This window comes from Urocitellus parryii, chromosome 9 (assembly GCF_045843805.1).
Source record: "Urocitellus parryii isolate mUroPar1 chromosome 9, mUroPar1.hap1, whole genome shotgun sequence".
NCBI classification, from domain to species: domain Eukaryota; kingdom Metazoa; phylum Chordata; class Mammalia; order Rodentia; family Sciuridae; genus Urocitellus; species Urocitellus parryii.
In genome coordinates, this window is record NC_135539.1 from 12,718,702 (window position 1) to 12,732,004 (window position 13,303).

Genomic DNA, 13,303 nt, shown 5'->3' on the forward strand with positions numbered 1-13,303 from the left:
CCACGACAAAGACATCACGTCTGTCCTTTGGCATTATCCTGTCTGCATTACCTTCTCAGGGCATGCTTTTAGGACAGGTGACAGGAAGTATAAAAACACATTCTCCTGAGCGTAAGATTTACCGTGGAAGTGACATTTAAGGCTCTTAGGAAGGTGTCAGGGAAGAGGCACAGGTACTCCAGGAAGGGTGAAGCCCGTGGCGGTCGCAGGAGGAGCAGGCATATTTTGGGAAACAGTGTGATGCTAGAAGCACAAAGTGAGCTCCCAGCTTGGAGCGAAGGAGAGGCCTCTTAGAAAGGAGTGCTCTTGGCTCTGGCACTCCTCCCATTGAGGCAAAGCCAAAGAGCCTCTAAAAGGAGACACTTAGCACGCACTGGTGCGCAAAACCTGCTAAGTGTGCAGGAGGCCCTCGGCGAGCTCTGCAGTCTTCTGAATTGTGACTCTCTCTCAGCCTCTGATCAAAGGCACTATGGGATGTCTAGACTAATGTGTTAAGCGCTGCACCTTTTTCACGTACCGGACACCTATTCACCTATCTGTGGATCCTAGACCCAGAGCCCAGGGACAGGGCAGGTGCTGGGGCCCCTTTTCATACTATGTCCAGGTGGGCCTGGACCATCCAAGATGCCATCACTCCCTCCTGTCCCCAGTCCAGGACACCTGGTGGCCAGCAGTGGCAGAATGCTGGCTGGGTAGAGTGTGTAACTTGGCCCTGTGCAAGTCATGCAGGCAGCAGGAATACAAAACTAGCCCAGCCCCCCAAACTCTGAGGGCTAGCCCCCACCAAGCAACCTCAGGTCACTTATCTACTTACAGGGTGTCAGATGGCCAAGGCCATCTGCTTCCTTGATAAAATAAAAGAATGTATCACTGAGCCAGGTGCAGTGGTGCACCCTATGATCCCAGCTTTCAGGAGGCAGAGGTAGGAGGAAAACCAGGTTTGAGGTCAGCCATGGCAACTTAAGAGACCATCTCAAAAGAATGTAGCTCAGTGCAGGAGTGCCCCTCCCTGGGTCCAATCCCCAGGACCCCAATACATAAAAAAAATCCATCAACTGATCTGGTACTTTCTTCCTATTCAGATTTTTCTTCTCAACTCTGGCCAGTTCAAAGGACACACAGGAGCTGCACAAAAGGCTATTTTCAGGCCTTATTTCGAATTTAAAAGTCCATACCCGGGAAAAGCTGATGATTCAATCCACATGGGTTTATTAAGGCACTGGGTTCCATCTCCCAGCACTGCAAAAGGAAATCAAAACAAAACACCAAGACAGCCTAGCCCCTGCCTCCCTGGAGCCTACGTCAGCTCTTTGAAGACCCTCCGGGCCCCCAACTCACTGACAAACACAACTGCGAAGTAAAGTGCTTAGAGGTGAACACTACGAAGCAGCTTCCATCTTCCCCGGCAGGTGAGGGAGGTTCCAGTCCCCTCATGACAGACAATGGAGGACAGCACGGCCAGAAGCTGCGTTCCTCCTCATGGGTTTCTAAACATGAGATGCCTCATTTTCAAGGGGCTGGTGTTGGCCCTATGTCCAGGGCCAGTCTCTGGCATTCCTGGCTACCTCCCACATCTTACAAGGCCCTTCTCAGAAGGCCACCCAGCTACTAAACGAACGTGTGGCTATGGCCCCAGCACCTGCACCAGGCCTGCCCTGTGACGGTGCATTCCCACCAGCTCAGTGACCAGCAGCTCTGCACTCCAGCTTCTTAGGCTGGCACTTTCGGTGGCCTGAGCCCCTTCTAGAACAAGTCCTAACAAGTGTTTGCCAAGATGGTGACCAACAACAGCAGCAGGATCTAAACTCCCATTACAGAGCGATCATAGCCAAGCAAAGTAAACACTGAAAATACTATTAAATACTAAAGAGCTGGGCTTTTGTGGAAAGGGAGATGTTTATGCATATTAAGAGAATTTTGTCCCTTTTACAAAATAGGTATTTCCCCTGGGACTCTCTTCTGTAAGGTAGCAATCACAACATTCCCCATACTTGTCACACTGCTTTTTTAGTTTTCCCAGCACATGTTCAGGCTGAGCTGTGAACCCCACAAAACTGAACACCTTTGATATACAGAATAATCTGGGCTGAGAGCCTCCTTGTAATCACCTCAAATGAGAATGGAGCACTCCACTCTGGGCTGAAGAGATGACTCACTGCTGCCACATCTGGGTAAGAAAAGTCCTAGTCAATGCCAGGCGGGAGCCCCACACTTCTCATCAGCAAGGAGACTCTGAAATGACTGTTCACATGGCTGCTCAAGTTAGCTCCTCAAACTCAACCACTGACTGCAGGAACACCAGAATAAAGCTTGTAGTGGAGATCCAGGTACTAGCAGAATATGCGAAAATAATTTTGCACAAACACGTCCCTAAGCCTGGTTTTCTATTTCTCAAAACTAGAAACTTAGTTCCCCAGAGACCCTTCCTTTCCCCCTTGTACTCAGCCAGCTAGGTTAACACATCCATCTTAGGAAGTTAGGAAAACTTGAGTTCTCATAAGCCCCTTTAGATGACTTGACAAGGGACCACATTTCTACTCAGGTAGATAGTTCACAGTGCTTTGAGGAACTACTCGACCCACCCTCAAAGTAGCCCTTAAGGGATAGTTACCAAAAGAATCTTTTTCATATGACAAGTAAACTCAGCCTTCTCTGAAAATGTCCAACCTAGATAACAGAGAGGTCCACCAGACCCTGTAATTAGGTCTTACAAAGCCCAAAGTCCAATCCCATCATCTTCTGGCCCATAGAAGACAACTGAGGAACAGAATGGGCCTGTCAACTCCCCCATTCTTCCCACTCCATGCCTGGCACGTAACTTCTGTCCACATGGACAGTTCTCCTTGGCCAGATCCACAGAATCAAGTCTAGCCTGCACTAACTTGATATTCAAGTAAATTAAATAAATGTAAATCAGTGTAAAGATATGCAATTGCATGGGCTGGGATTATGGTTCAGTAGTAGAACGCTCGCCTAGCAAGCGGAACACCCTGGGTTCAATCCTCAGCACCACATAAAAATAAATAAAATAAAGGTATTGTATCCAACTGAAAAAAAAATTTTTTAAAAAAAGATACACAATTGAAAAACCCATTTTATGATCAATTACTTGCTGTAATTAAAACTGTTGGTAAAAATTCAGTGGTCCAATTTCCTTGCCTTAATGTGGTCCTTGTTAATTTGCACTGGGCTGGTGGCTGGGCAGAGGGTGACACAGCCCTACTCTTATCTCCCCTGCTGCTCTGTGGTGGTTGAGCTCTTCCCAGCAAAGGAGTCCAAATTGCCTCCAGGTCCTGTTACCCCTGAAATCTTCCTAACAATTCAAATGCAAAGAAACCATCCTGTAATGCAAGGAAATCAGATTGATGCTCTTGCCAACTAACTGCAGACAGAACAAAATGAGCCAACACCCCCCCATGCTGTGACAGGTCTACAGAAGAAAAATGCCATGCCTCAGCGTTCCCAAAGGTGTTTAAAAAGTGACTCTTTTACTAACAAATACAGCTAAAATGTTACTGACGTGCCACAGAGTTCACTGTGAGATGAGGCGGGGAGCTGTGGACTTTACCTGCCTGTCTTATGAGCACTTACACAGTCAGAAGTGATAACCACGTTTTTAGCAATATTTACAACAGTACATAAAATGTGTTGTCAAGCTCCACTGGAAATCCCCAGTCCTTCCAGGGTATAAACTAAGTCTCCAGAACCTGAACCTCAACCCATATTCAACAACCTAGGGCCATACCCAGCATTCTCAGGTGAACCATGACACGGTATGACTGCAAGACTATCTTGGTCACTCCAGGGAAACAGCATTCACCAATTAGCACAGCAGCTGTACACTGCCATGAAAGCTCAAAACAACCAAGTAGAAGGAGAGTCCAGTGAGGCATTTTATTATATGTATATTTTACATCCCTAGAAAAAGAATCCCAGGATTTTTCCTCCTGTGTGTTTTCTTCTTGCTTCTTCGTGGTCCATGATGCCAGCAGAGGTTGTCAATACAATGAAACTATGAAGTGAGGAGAAAAAAAAAACAAGACTGGTGAGCTTAACAGTTAACATGCGGCTGCTTTCTGCTACAGAAGAAAAACACCACGCCTCTCAGTGGGTAAGCGTGCCTCCCTATGAGCCACACGGGCACTGATGTTGCCACACAAGCTGGGGACTATCTGGGCCAGCAGCATGCAAACATGACTCCTGAAACCAAAGATCCAAATCCAGAGACCCCCATCTCCACACGTTCAGAGCCCTGACCTCTGCAAACATGGAGATTTTAAGCTTAACTAAAAGCAAAGGCAGGAAACTCCTTTAACTTAAAATGTTGCCACTTTATGCACTTGGGTAAGAGACATGAGTTTTACCCCATGGCTTACTATGAGACCAATGCAACATATCAGCATCATTATTGGACAGAACTAATTCTCCAAAGAACATCCAATACAGTAACAATCATGAAGTGAGACCATATTCACCCATATCACAAACACAATTGGGGGACTTAGAGGACTTCAGTTCTTAACCACAACAGCATTTACCGTTTCAGATCCTCAAGAGCTTTACCAGAATTAAGTCAGGTAGTATTCAAAGCATCTCTAATCCAAAAACCGAAACTTTTTTGAGCATCATGTTGATACTCAAAAAAGTTCTTGGTTTTGGAGCATTTCAGATTTCTGGATTAGAGGTGGCAACCTGCATTACCATTTTTACAGATGAGGAAATCAAGGCTCTCAATTCTTTCATGTGGGAAAATGAGGATTAAGAGAAAGATATTAAACTCAAGCTTTCTTTCATCAAAGCCTGCGATTCAGAAGCCAGTCCAGCAATCACAGGTAACACAGATGGGAACTGCACTATATGCAGAAAGCAGACATCAAAGTGGACCTTAATTCTGCTGCTATCAGTCTAGACTGTGTCTCAGAACCTAAAGCCTAACACATGCAACGTGGCACCTGAGCTAATTTTTAAGTCAAGCTGACTGGGAGAAAAAAACAAAAGCAACCAAGCTGCATCACAGCAATTTATAGCACTAATGTTTCTATTTGAGGAAAATCAACTTACCCAAACTGACGGGATGGGAGCAGATTATTCTGCCATTTTTCCAAGTCTTTGAGTTGCACATCAAATCTGGGGCTTATCACTCCACACTGGGAAAGAAAACAAAATTTTTTTTTAATTAAATTGTTTACACTTTCACCACTAAACAGAAAAACTAAGCAACACAAAGCAAACCAACATTTTATGGGAACCTAATCTGATGTAAATGTCATTAACAAATATCAAAGCGAGACTACGCCTGCCCACAAGAAAAAGTCATGAAAAAGAGAAGGAAAGCAATACTGGCAGCACAGTATCGCTAGTGTGTATCCTGGGGGCTGGAGAGCTGAGAGCCCAAGTCAAGTAAGACTAGGGTCAGACAATCTTCACACTTCACAGAAATGAATCTGTGGGGTCAAATAGTGAACCTAGAAACTAAAAATACAAAATATTTAAACATCTAAGAATAGGCACTGAGCTACTTAGTACTGCTATTACTTCATTTCTGAGTGACAGTGTCCTATGAACTCAGGCAAATGTTCCCAATTGACTCTGACAGAAGGCACAAAGAAGCAGTTCTTTCAATTAATTCCATTTCTTTGCTACTGGACACAGTAACCATCCTCTAGAACAAGAGCATCTGACACTTTAATCACTTGACTATATGCAAATCCTAAAACAAATGTTCAAGCATCTACTAACTTAAGAACTTCGTTCACAAAATCCACTCTATAAATCACTAGTACACTTAGGAGACATTCCTTTCCACTTCAAAAACGTACTGTGAGGGTCAGAATGAGAAAGAATGGTGATTCCAAACCCTACTTTCAGTTCTTCTAATGGCTAATACTATAACAAAACAATAGGCTTAAAATTAGCCTTGTAGCAGGGCATGGTGGCGCACACCTTAATTCCAACCACTCAGGGGACCGAGGTAGGACCAAGTTCAAGGCCTCTGTAACTCTGCAAGTCCCTGTCAAAAAAAATCAACAGGCCAGGCACAGTGGCACATACCTGTAATCCTAGCCACTCAGGAGGCTGAGGCAGGAAGACAGTGTGTTCAAAGCAAGTCTCAGCAAAAGCCAGGCACTAAGCAACTCAGTGAGACTCTATCTCTAAATAAAATACAAAATAGGGCTGGGGATGGGGCTCAGTGGTTGAGTGTCTCTGAGTTCAATCCTGATAGCCCACCAAAATTAATTAATTAATTAACCAATTAATTAACTGGGAGGGGGCAAGGGAGACTGAGGATGTAGCTCAGCAGTACAGCCTGTGCTGCCCTGGGTTCACCTCAGCAGCATTACCAAAAAGCAGCCTTGCAAAGTTCTTCAAATCTTTCACAAAAACTTCAGATTCTGTAGTTTTTACTTAACATGATGCACATTCATCATACAAGGAAACAACTTTGTAAAACCAGCTGGATTATCAAATAACCCTACCAATCCAGCCACTCACTGCTGGTAGCATGACTTTGGAAACCCACTTTCTTGGCCTGTTCTTTTTACCCATCTATGTTGGACTACAGGACCTGCTCCTTGCAAATCCAAAAGCTATGCATGAGCCTGAATGCAGAAAGCAGAGTAGCAGCTCAGTTACCTAACTGGCTGACACCAGCTCCCAAATACATGCAACCAATCCAATCACAAAGTCATATGGATCAGAATCAAACAGGTCTACCCAAAGGAAAGGACCAGGGGAGAGGAGAGGGAAAGCACTGGGGATTGATATGGAAGTAAACTGTGTGGATTTATGAATATTTCAAAATGAACCCCACTATTATGTATGACTATAATGCACTAATAAAAATAATTTTTAAAAATAGGTCTCTCTGGTTATACTGATGATAAATCGAATTGAAATGCAGACTAGACCTCAAAGACACAAGTGAAGCCCATGCCTGAACATTGCCCTTTAAATCAATTCACTGAACACCATTTATGCAAAGTTACAAGATGCATTTAAAAAAAAAAACAAAATCACCTAAAGAGAAAGGCCAAGTTAAGCTACCCAAGTTCAAACCATTGAGGTGGACAATATAGAATCCAAAAGTCAAATACCACTACCATTAGAGTTTCGGTAATCACCCCTCATCTCTCTTCAGACAGCTCACATACCACATGAAACTGACAACTGCAAACACCCCGGAGAACAAAGTTAGATGTGATATGAAAGAAATGAACGACTATGGCACCACTATTTGGTATTTATAAAAACCCTTACAAAGTTAGAGAATTCTTAAGGCTCTGCAGTGTGTAAATCAATCCTTACCTTGTTTAACCTGCCTGTGAGGTTGACAACAATTTTCCCAGCTCGGTGATCATCAATGATTTCAAATTCGCCAATGTAACCTATACAATGTAAAAAACCATATAAAATAAAAGACATCAATTTGAGACTTGAACCTTCATGCTTCTCTTAATATGCCTGCTCTTGCCTACTAGAGTATTCTCCCTCACCTGGAATGACAGTTGATGTGCACCAGAATTAAGTTTTCACTATATAAAATTCTGGGAGCAGCACCCAAAAGAAACCAACCTGCAATTCTAAAAGGGATTACAATCCCTTTGCCCCTTCAGTTTCCCACTTCCAAAGACTAGTTGTGTCAAAGACACAAAGCAACAACCCTTCCTTTCCATTCCAAAGAACTCTTGAAAAAGCTCAGGAGCCTATCTGTATTGCAAAGATTGTCACTTAGCTCCCAGACACAAGCTTCATGACTCTTCAGCAGTTTCATTTGTACAAATGACCTACCTCTTCTTCCAAGACCCACAATTCAACAGTATTACTTCCCAGGTGTGACTGACACACTTCCCCCACCCCATTTCTACAGGACTGGTTCCTTAAAGAGTCTGACACAAAACAGGGCAACACACTCACCATGCTTCATCATCACAGTTAGAAACCGGACAATGACTTTGGAGCACGGCCTAATAAGGACCTGGCGTTTGCCTCTCTTTTCGGCATTGTTGATGCTCTTGAGAGCATCAGCCAGGACGTTCATGCGCACCATTATGGCTGTTCAGGAAGACAAAATGGGTTTTACAAAATGGAATTGCCAACAGTAATATACATCCAGCCATCACAGTACCACTCTTTTCCTTCTAGTCCCCTTGTAAGGAAGCTTTTTTAAGTCTATGCAATATTCCGGGCACCCAGGAAAATTCCCCACTATGGTGGGAAGTGCCAGCTATCCAAAAGAAAATGTCAGGCACACCCCACTATTGAGAACTTAAGCCAAGAATCATCAGCAATGTTTCCCAAGTTTGAAAATCAGCCAACACCCGTCTTATTAACAATGTCCTTTAAGTTAATTCACTTTCAACCTTCTCATATCCAAAAATGCTACTTAATGTTCATCTATTAAATACACTAAAACCTGATATTTCCCTATACCAGGTTAAGGTACCCAAACCCAAGTGTACCACAGTGGCAAACATTTCCACTACAAGCCACCACGAATGGTGTCTTTCAACGGACACAAACTGCAGGCACACTAATAATGATTCTTTCCATATATTTACTTTTTATTGAATCTGTTAATGCTGCAGTCAGTCCTTGCGCTGCTAAAACCATGCCAAAGGAGGAAATGGAATAATGCAAAACCTTATTCACCTATCACACAGCACATTAAAACTTGATTCATATGTATTTTGGGAATTTCACAATTTTATTTTTAAAAGTACAGGAGTTGGAAATAAAGTTTCAAAAGCTCCTATGTACGGAAGCCACAGCGTGTTACAAGCGCCGAGCGTGAAGATCCAAGCTGCTTCCTAAAGTCCAACAAAACCAAAGGGTCTGAGGAGGAAACCCGAAGCACAGAAGGCTGAGGTCAGTGCCCCTCAAAGTGCCGATCCCGGCACAACGCGACTTTCCCGGCTCAGCGCCCGCAGCAACAAGCTGCACGACCCACCCCGGCCACCGTCCCCGATGCTTCCCGCCTGCCCGAGCCAAAGCGCTGCCTCAGCCGCTAAAGGAAGTACCAAGCGCCGCAGGCCGAACCGGGGTTGCCAGGACTACTGCCTTTCCCGCGGGTCGAAAGCTCCGGTTTTCAGAGCAATGTGGCCTGCACCCCTCGTGCCCGGGATCCCCGGGTGCAAAGGGTGGGGCGCCCGGCCAGGGTCTTCTCTAACTGTGCCCAGGTCCTCACAAGGCCAGGATCCCCGGCCCAGGAGGGTCCCATAGTCTTCGCAGGGCATCGAAGCCTAGGCTCAGACTCGGGATGGCTCTGATAGCCGACGGATGGAGTTGAAGCTCTCAGAGAGAGTTACTTACCGGCACGAAAAGATGGCGGAAAGAGGACGGGAGGGGCGAGCGCACAGTGTTATGGGAAGCGGGTGAGCTCTCGCGAGACTTTCAGAGTAACGCCAGGGAAAAATAGAGCTAGTTAAAGGTGGATGTAGGGGCGGAGCCTCTTCAGGCATTCGCAGTTGAGAATCGATAGAATCTACCTCCCCAGGTGAGTCCTGGAGGAGAGGCACAGGTAAGGAAAACATTGGAGATTCGACGAATTTTTAGCACTTACTGTGCAAAAATAAGAATCCGCGAAAAAAAAGCCCTGGATATTTGCTAATTTTAATTACAATAATAGTTCACAACTTTTTTTTTTTTTTAATTTGGTGCTGCGGGTTGAACCCAAGGGCTCTTTACCACTGAGCTACCTCCCCAGGCCTCTTTATTTCTCATTTTGAAATAGAGTCTTGCTGCCGGGCGCGGCGCACGCCGGTAATCCCAGCGGCTGAGGCAGGAGGATCACAAATTCAAAGCCAGCCTCAGAAATTGAGGAGGCGCTACGCAACTCAGCGAGACCCTGTCTCAACCTAAAAAGGAGAAAGAGCTGAGCGCGCTCACACACACACACACACACACACACACACACACACACACGGCGGGTGGAGGGTGGCCTCCCTAAATTGCTGAAGCTGTCCTCGAACTTGTGATCGTCAGGTTCCGGGGTCTGGGATTACAGGCGTGCGCCACCATCCACCATTTAGAATGAAGTTTGATGCTTGCAGCCTGGAAGAATCCAGAGAAGCCATTGCCTCTGGGAGGGCATTTAACTTCCTTTCCTCCACATCCTTTTTTTTTTTTTTTCTTTTTTTTGAGACTCGTGTGTATGTTAAAATGTTTTGTTAGTTGGTAGTTTCTTTTTTATTCTAAATCTTAGAACTTACTTATTGGAGGTCCAGCTGCTTTTTCCCAGTTCCAGAATACACGGTTTGGAAAAGAGTCACAAATGATTTGAAATTAACACCCAGAATTCTGAATCAATGGCTTTTATCCACTGGGCTGCACCCAGACGAGAACTAGTTTGGTTTAGTCATTTATTCTTTCTGGACCTTCCCCAGTTGTAGACTGGGGGTACTACTACTACTAATAATAAAAGCTTCCTCTTAAAGGTTGTTTCAAGGAACAGATGAGGTAGTGATGGTAAGGGGCTTGAACAAAGTCTAGCACATACTTAGTAGATGCTCACAATTTTACCTCTGGACAGAGCACAGAGTTTTGGGTACAGCCTAGGGCCCAAGGTCTGATCAACTAAGAGGAAGAGAACTCTGGCTCCACCTTCTCTTGGAACTGGGTGATCTAAGTTAACTCACTTTTGAAATATTTGCAAGAACCCTCTTACCTCATAGCTTCCACCCTCAACTTCCCCTTTGCCCACCATGTCTTTCCCACATGGCAATCAGAATAACCCTTTTAAAACTGAAGTCAGAGCAGGCACCCTCAAAGAGCACTCCGCCCCTCCCACCCCCGTCATTCTTAGTAAAATCCAAATTCCTAACAAGGCTTATAAGGTCCTACTTGGTGCAAACCTCTCCTTACACACCAAACCTCATCCCTGCCCCCAACCCCATATCTCCCCTGGCTTGCATTTTTTTTTTTAACACTCCAAGCTTGCTCCACCACAGAGCCTTTGACTTTGCTTTTCCCTGTGACTGAGCCTGAGCATTTCTCCCCACAAGTCAGCCAAGAGGTCCCCAGCTTCTCTCTGCTCTCTGTTCAGCCACACACAACCACACACACAGCCCTCTTCCTGCCCACCACCCCCAGCCCTGCCTCCATGTTTCTCCATAGCGCTTTCCACTTGACACATTGGAAGTATAACTATGTCAGTCTCCCAGCCCTGGACCATCGGGTTCCAAGCAAGCAGAGATTTCACCGCTACATTCCCAACTTCTAGATAAGTACCTGGCACACAGGAAGCTGATACACAGTAGATGAATAAGTGAATAAGCAAATCCGTTTCCTCTTCTATAAAGTGAGGATGATACCAGCAATCACTTGAGGTTCCCAGGAGGATAAATGACAGAATTCATAGCAGGGAGTGACTCTACTCCCTGCAGTTATTCTACACTGTCTCAGTCCGCCACATTCGCAGCCACCATGTCTCAGATTATAAGCAAACTTTGACAAAAACAAAGCTTCCGGTTCCTATGTCTCAGGGATTTAGCATTCCCTGCTTATATTTTGTTACAGAAGGACTATTTGCTTTTTAAGTGAAAATTCTTTTTTCATACTAGTTCCATATACATTGATGACTTGTTTTACTAAAACTGCACTTTACCGTAACTGAGGGCCTTAGCAACAGTTGAGAAATTATGGGAACAAAATCACTTTCCTTCAAGAGCCTTAACATAAGTAGAATATTAGCACATGCACCCTCCATGTACTGCTTTCATTTATACATTCAACAAACATCTCATGAGTACCTGCCATGTGCCAGGTGTTGTAGCAGGTGCTGGGGAGCAGGGGGAACAAAATTATCATTTTCAGCCCTTTAGAGATTTGGATTGTTGTATGAGAGATCCTCCTGCCTCAGCTTCCCAAACCACAGGGATTTCAGAAGTGTAGCACTCTGCCTGGCCTCTCTAACTCTTGATCAATGTTAAAAATGAGGCTGTTTAGAGCAACACAGCAAGACCCTGTCTCAATAAAAGGGAGGGCATGTTGTCATAATCCTAGAATGTCTACTGCCCCCCCTACTTTTTTTTTTTTTTTTTTTTTTTTGGTACTGGGGATTGAATTCAGGGGCACTTCACAATAGAGCCACATCCCCAAACTTTTGTTTTTTGAGAGGGCCTTGCTAAATTGCCGAGGCTGGCCTTGAATTTGTGATCTTCTTGCCTCAGCCTCCTGAGTGGCTGGGATTACAGAAATACACCACCACACCCAGCTCCACACATAGAAGTGACCTAGGGAATTGTCAAATGCTACTTGATCTGTGTCATGAGGGTATTACCAATCTGTGACTGCCACCAAGTGCTTTTCTTAAGTGCTTTTTATTTATTTAATTTTTTTGATGGTTCTTGTTTTTGTGGTGCTGGGGATCAAACCCAGGGTCTCATGCATGCTAGGCAAGCATGCAACCATGGAGCCACATCCCCCGCCCTTTTTATTTTTTACTTTGAGACAGCATTCCTCTTAGCTGCTTAGGGCCTCTCTGAGTTGCTGAGTTTGTGCTACTGCAGCCAGCTTAAATGGACTCAATCATAAAATTACCTTTTGTTTAAAAAGTCAAAGCAAAGAAGAGGTTATTTGTCTAAAATACTAGTGAAAATTACTTGGTAAAAAAGGATCACGGAGCCAGGCAGGTGATACACGCCTGTAATCCCTGCAACTCCAGAGGCTGAGGCAGGAGGATCACAAGTTCAAGACCAGCTTAACCAATTTAGCGAGGCCCTAAGCAACTTAGCAAGACCTATCTCAAAAATAAAAAGGGCTGGGGATGTGGCTCAGTGGTAAAGTACCCCCAGATTCAATCCCCAGTACCAAAAAAAAAAAGGCTGTAAAAGTAGGTATTCTTAGCAAACCCCCACACACACACACACCAAAGTGTGTGTCAAAGGACTGAGATAGGATCTTGCTGTGTTGCCCAAAACAGCTCTATTCTTAACATTGATCAAGAGCTTAAAGGGGCCAGGCATAGTGGTACACTCCTGAAATCCCTGTGCTGAAGAAGAAGGATCACAAATTTAAGGGCAGCCTCAGCAATTTAGTGAGACTGTCTCAAAATAATAAATTGGGCTGAGACCGGGCACGGTGGCTCATGCCTGTAATCCCAGTGGCTCAGGAGACTGAGACAGGAGGATCACAAGTTCAAAGCTAGCCTCAGCAAAAGCGAGGTGCTAAGCGAACTGAGTGACCTATGTCTAAATAAAATGCAAAATATGCCTGGGGGTGTGGCTCAGTGGTTGGGTGCCCCTGAGGTCAATCCGGGTACCACCCCACCCAAAAGAATTGCAAGGTGAAGGCCAGCCTCAGTAAC

General features: G+C 44.8%; 1 protein-coding gene across 1 annotated transcript; it reads right to left on the bottom strand.

The window, feature by feature from the left end:
* Positions 1–3,875: 3,875 nt before the first annotated feature.
* On the bottom strand, positions 3,876–9,100 carry Rps15a (ribosomal protein S15a). Its single transcript, XM_077802759.1, has 5 exons — positions 9,018–9,100; positions 7,915–8,052; positions 7,306–7,385; positions 5,062–5,147; positions 3,876–4,012 (listed from the first exon to the last, which is right to left on the bottom strand). Exons 2-5 carry the CDS (start codon positions 8,045–8,047, stop codon positions 3,919–3,921), a joined length of 393 nt encoding a protein of 130 aa, XP_077658885.1. The 5' UTR covers positions 8,048–8,052; positions 9,018–9,100; the 3' UTR covers positions 3,876–3,918.
* Positions 9,101–13,303: the final 4,203 nt, after the last annotated feature.

Excerpts from the sequence above, each read along its gene's own strand:
- Rps15a (XM_077802759.1), bottom strand. The coding sequence starts at position 8,047 with ATGGTGCGCATGAACGTCCTGGCTGATGCTCTCAAGAGCATCAACAAT. Across the intron at positions 7,386-7,914 it reads AACTGTGATGATGAAGCATG|GTTACATTGGCGAATTTGAA; the intron begins GTGAGTGTGTTG and ends TACATTGTATAG. Across the intron at positions 4,013-5,061 it reads CTCCCATCCCGTCAGTTTGG|TTTCATTGTATTGACAACCT; the intron begins GTAAGTTGATTT and ends CTCACTTCATAG.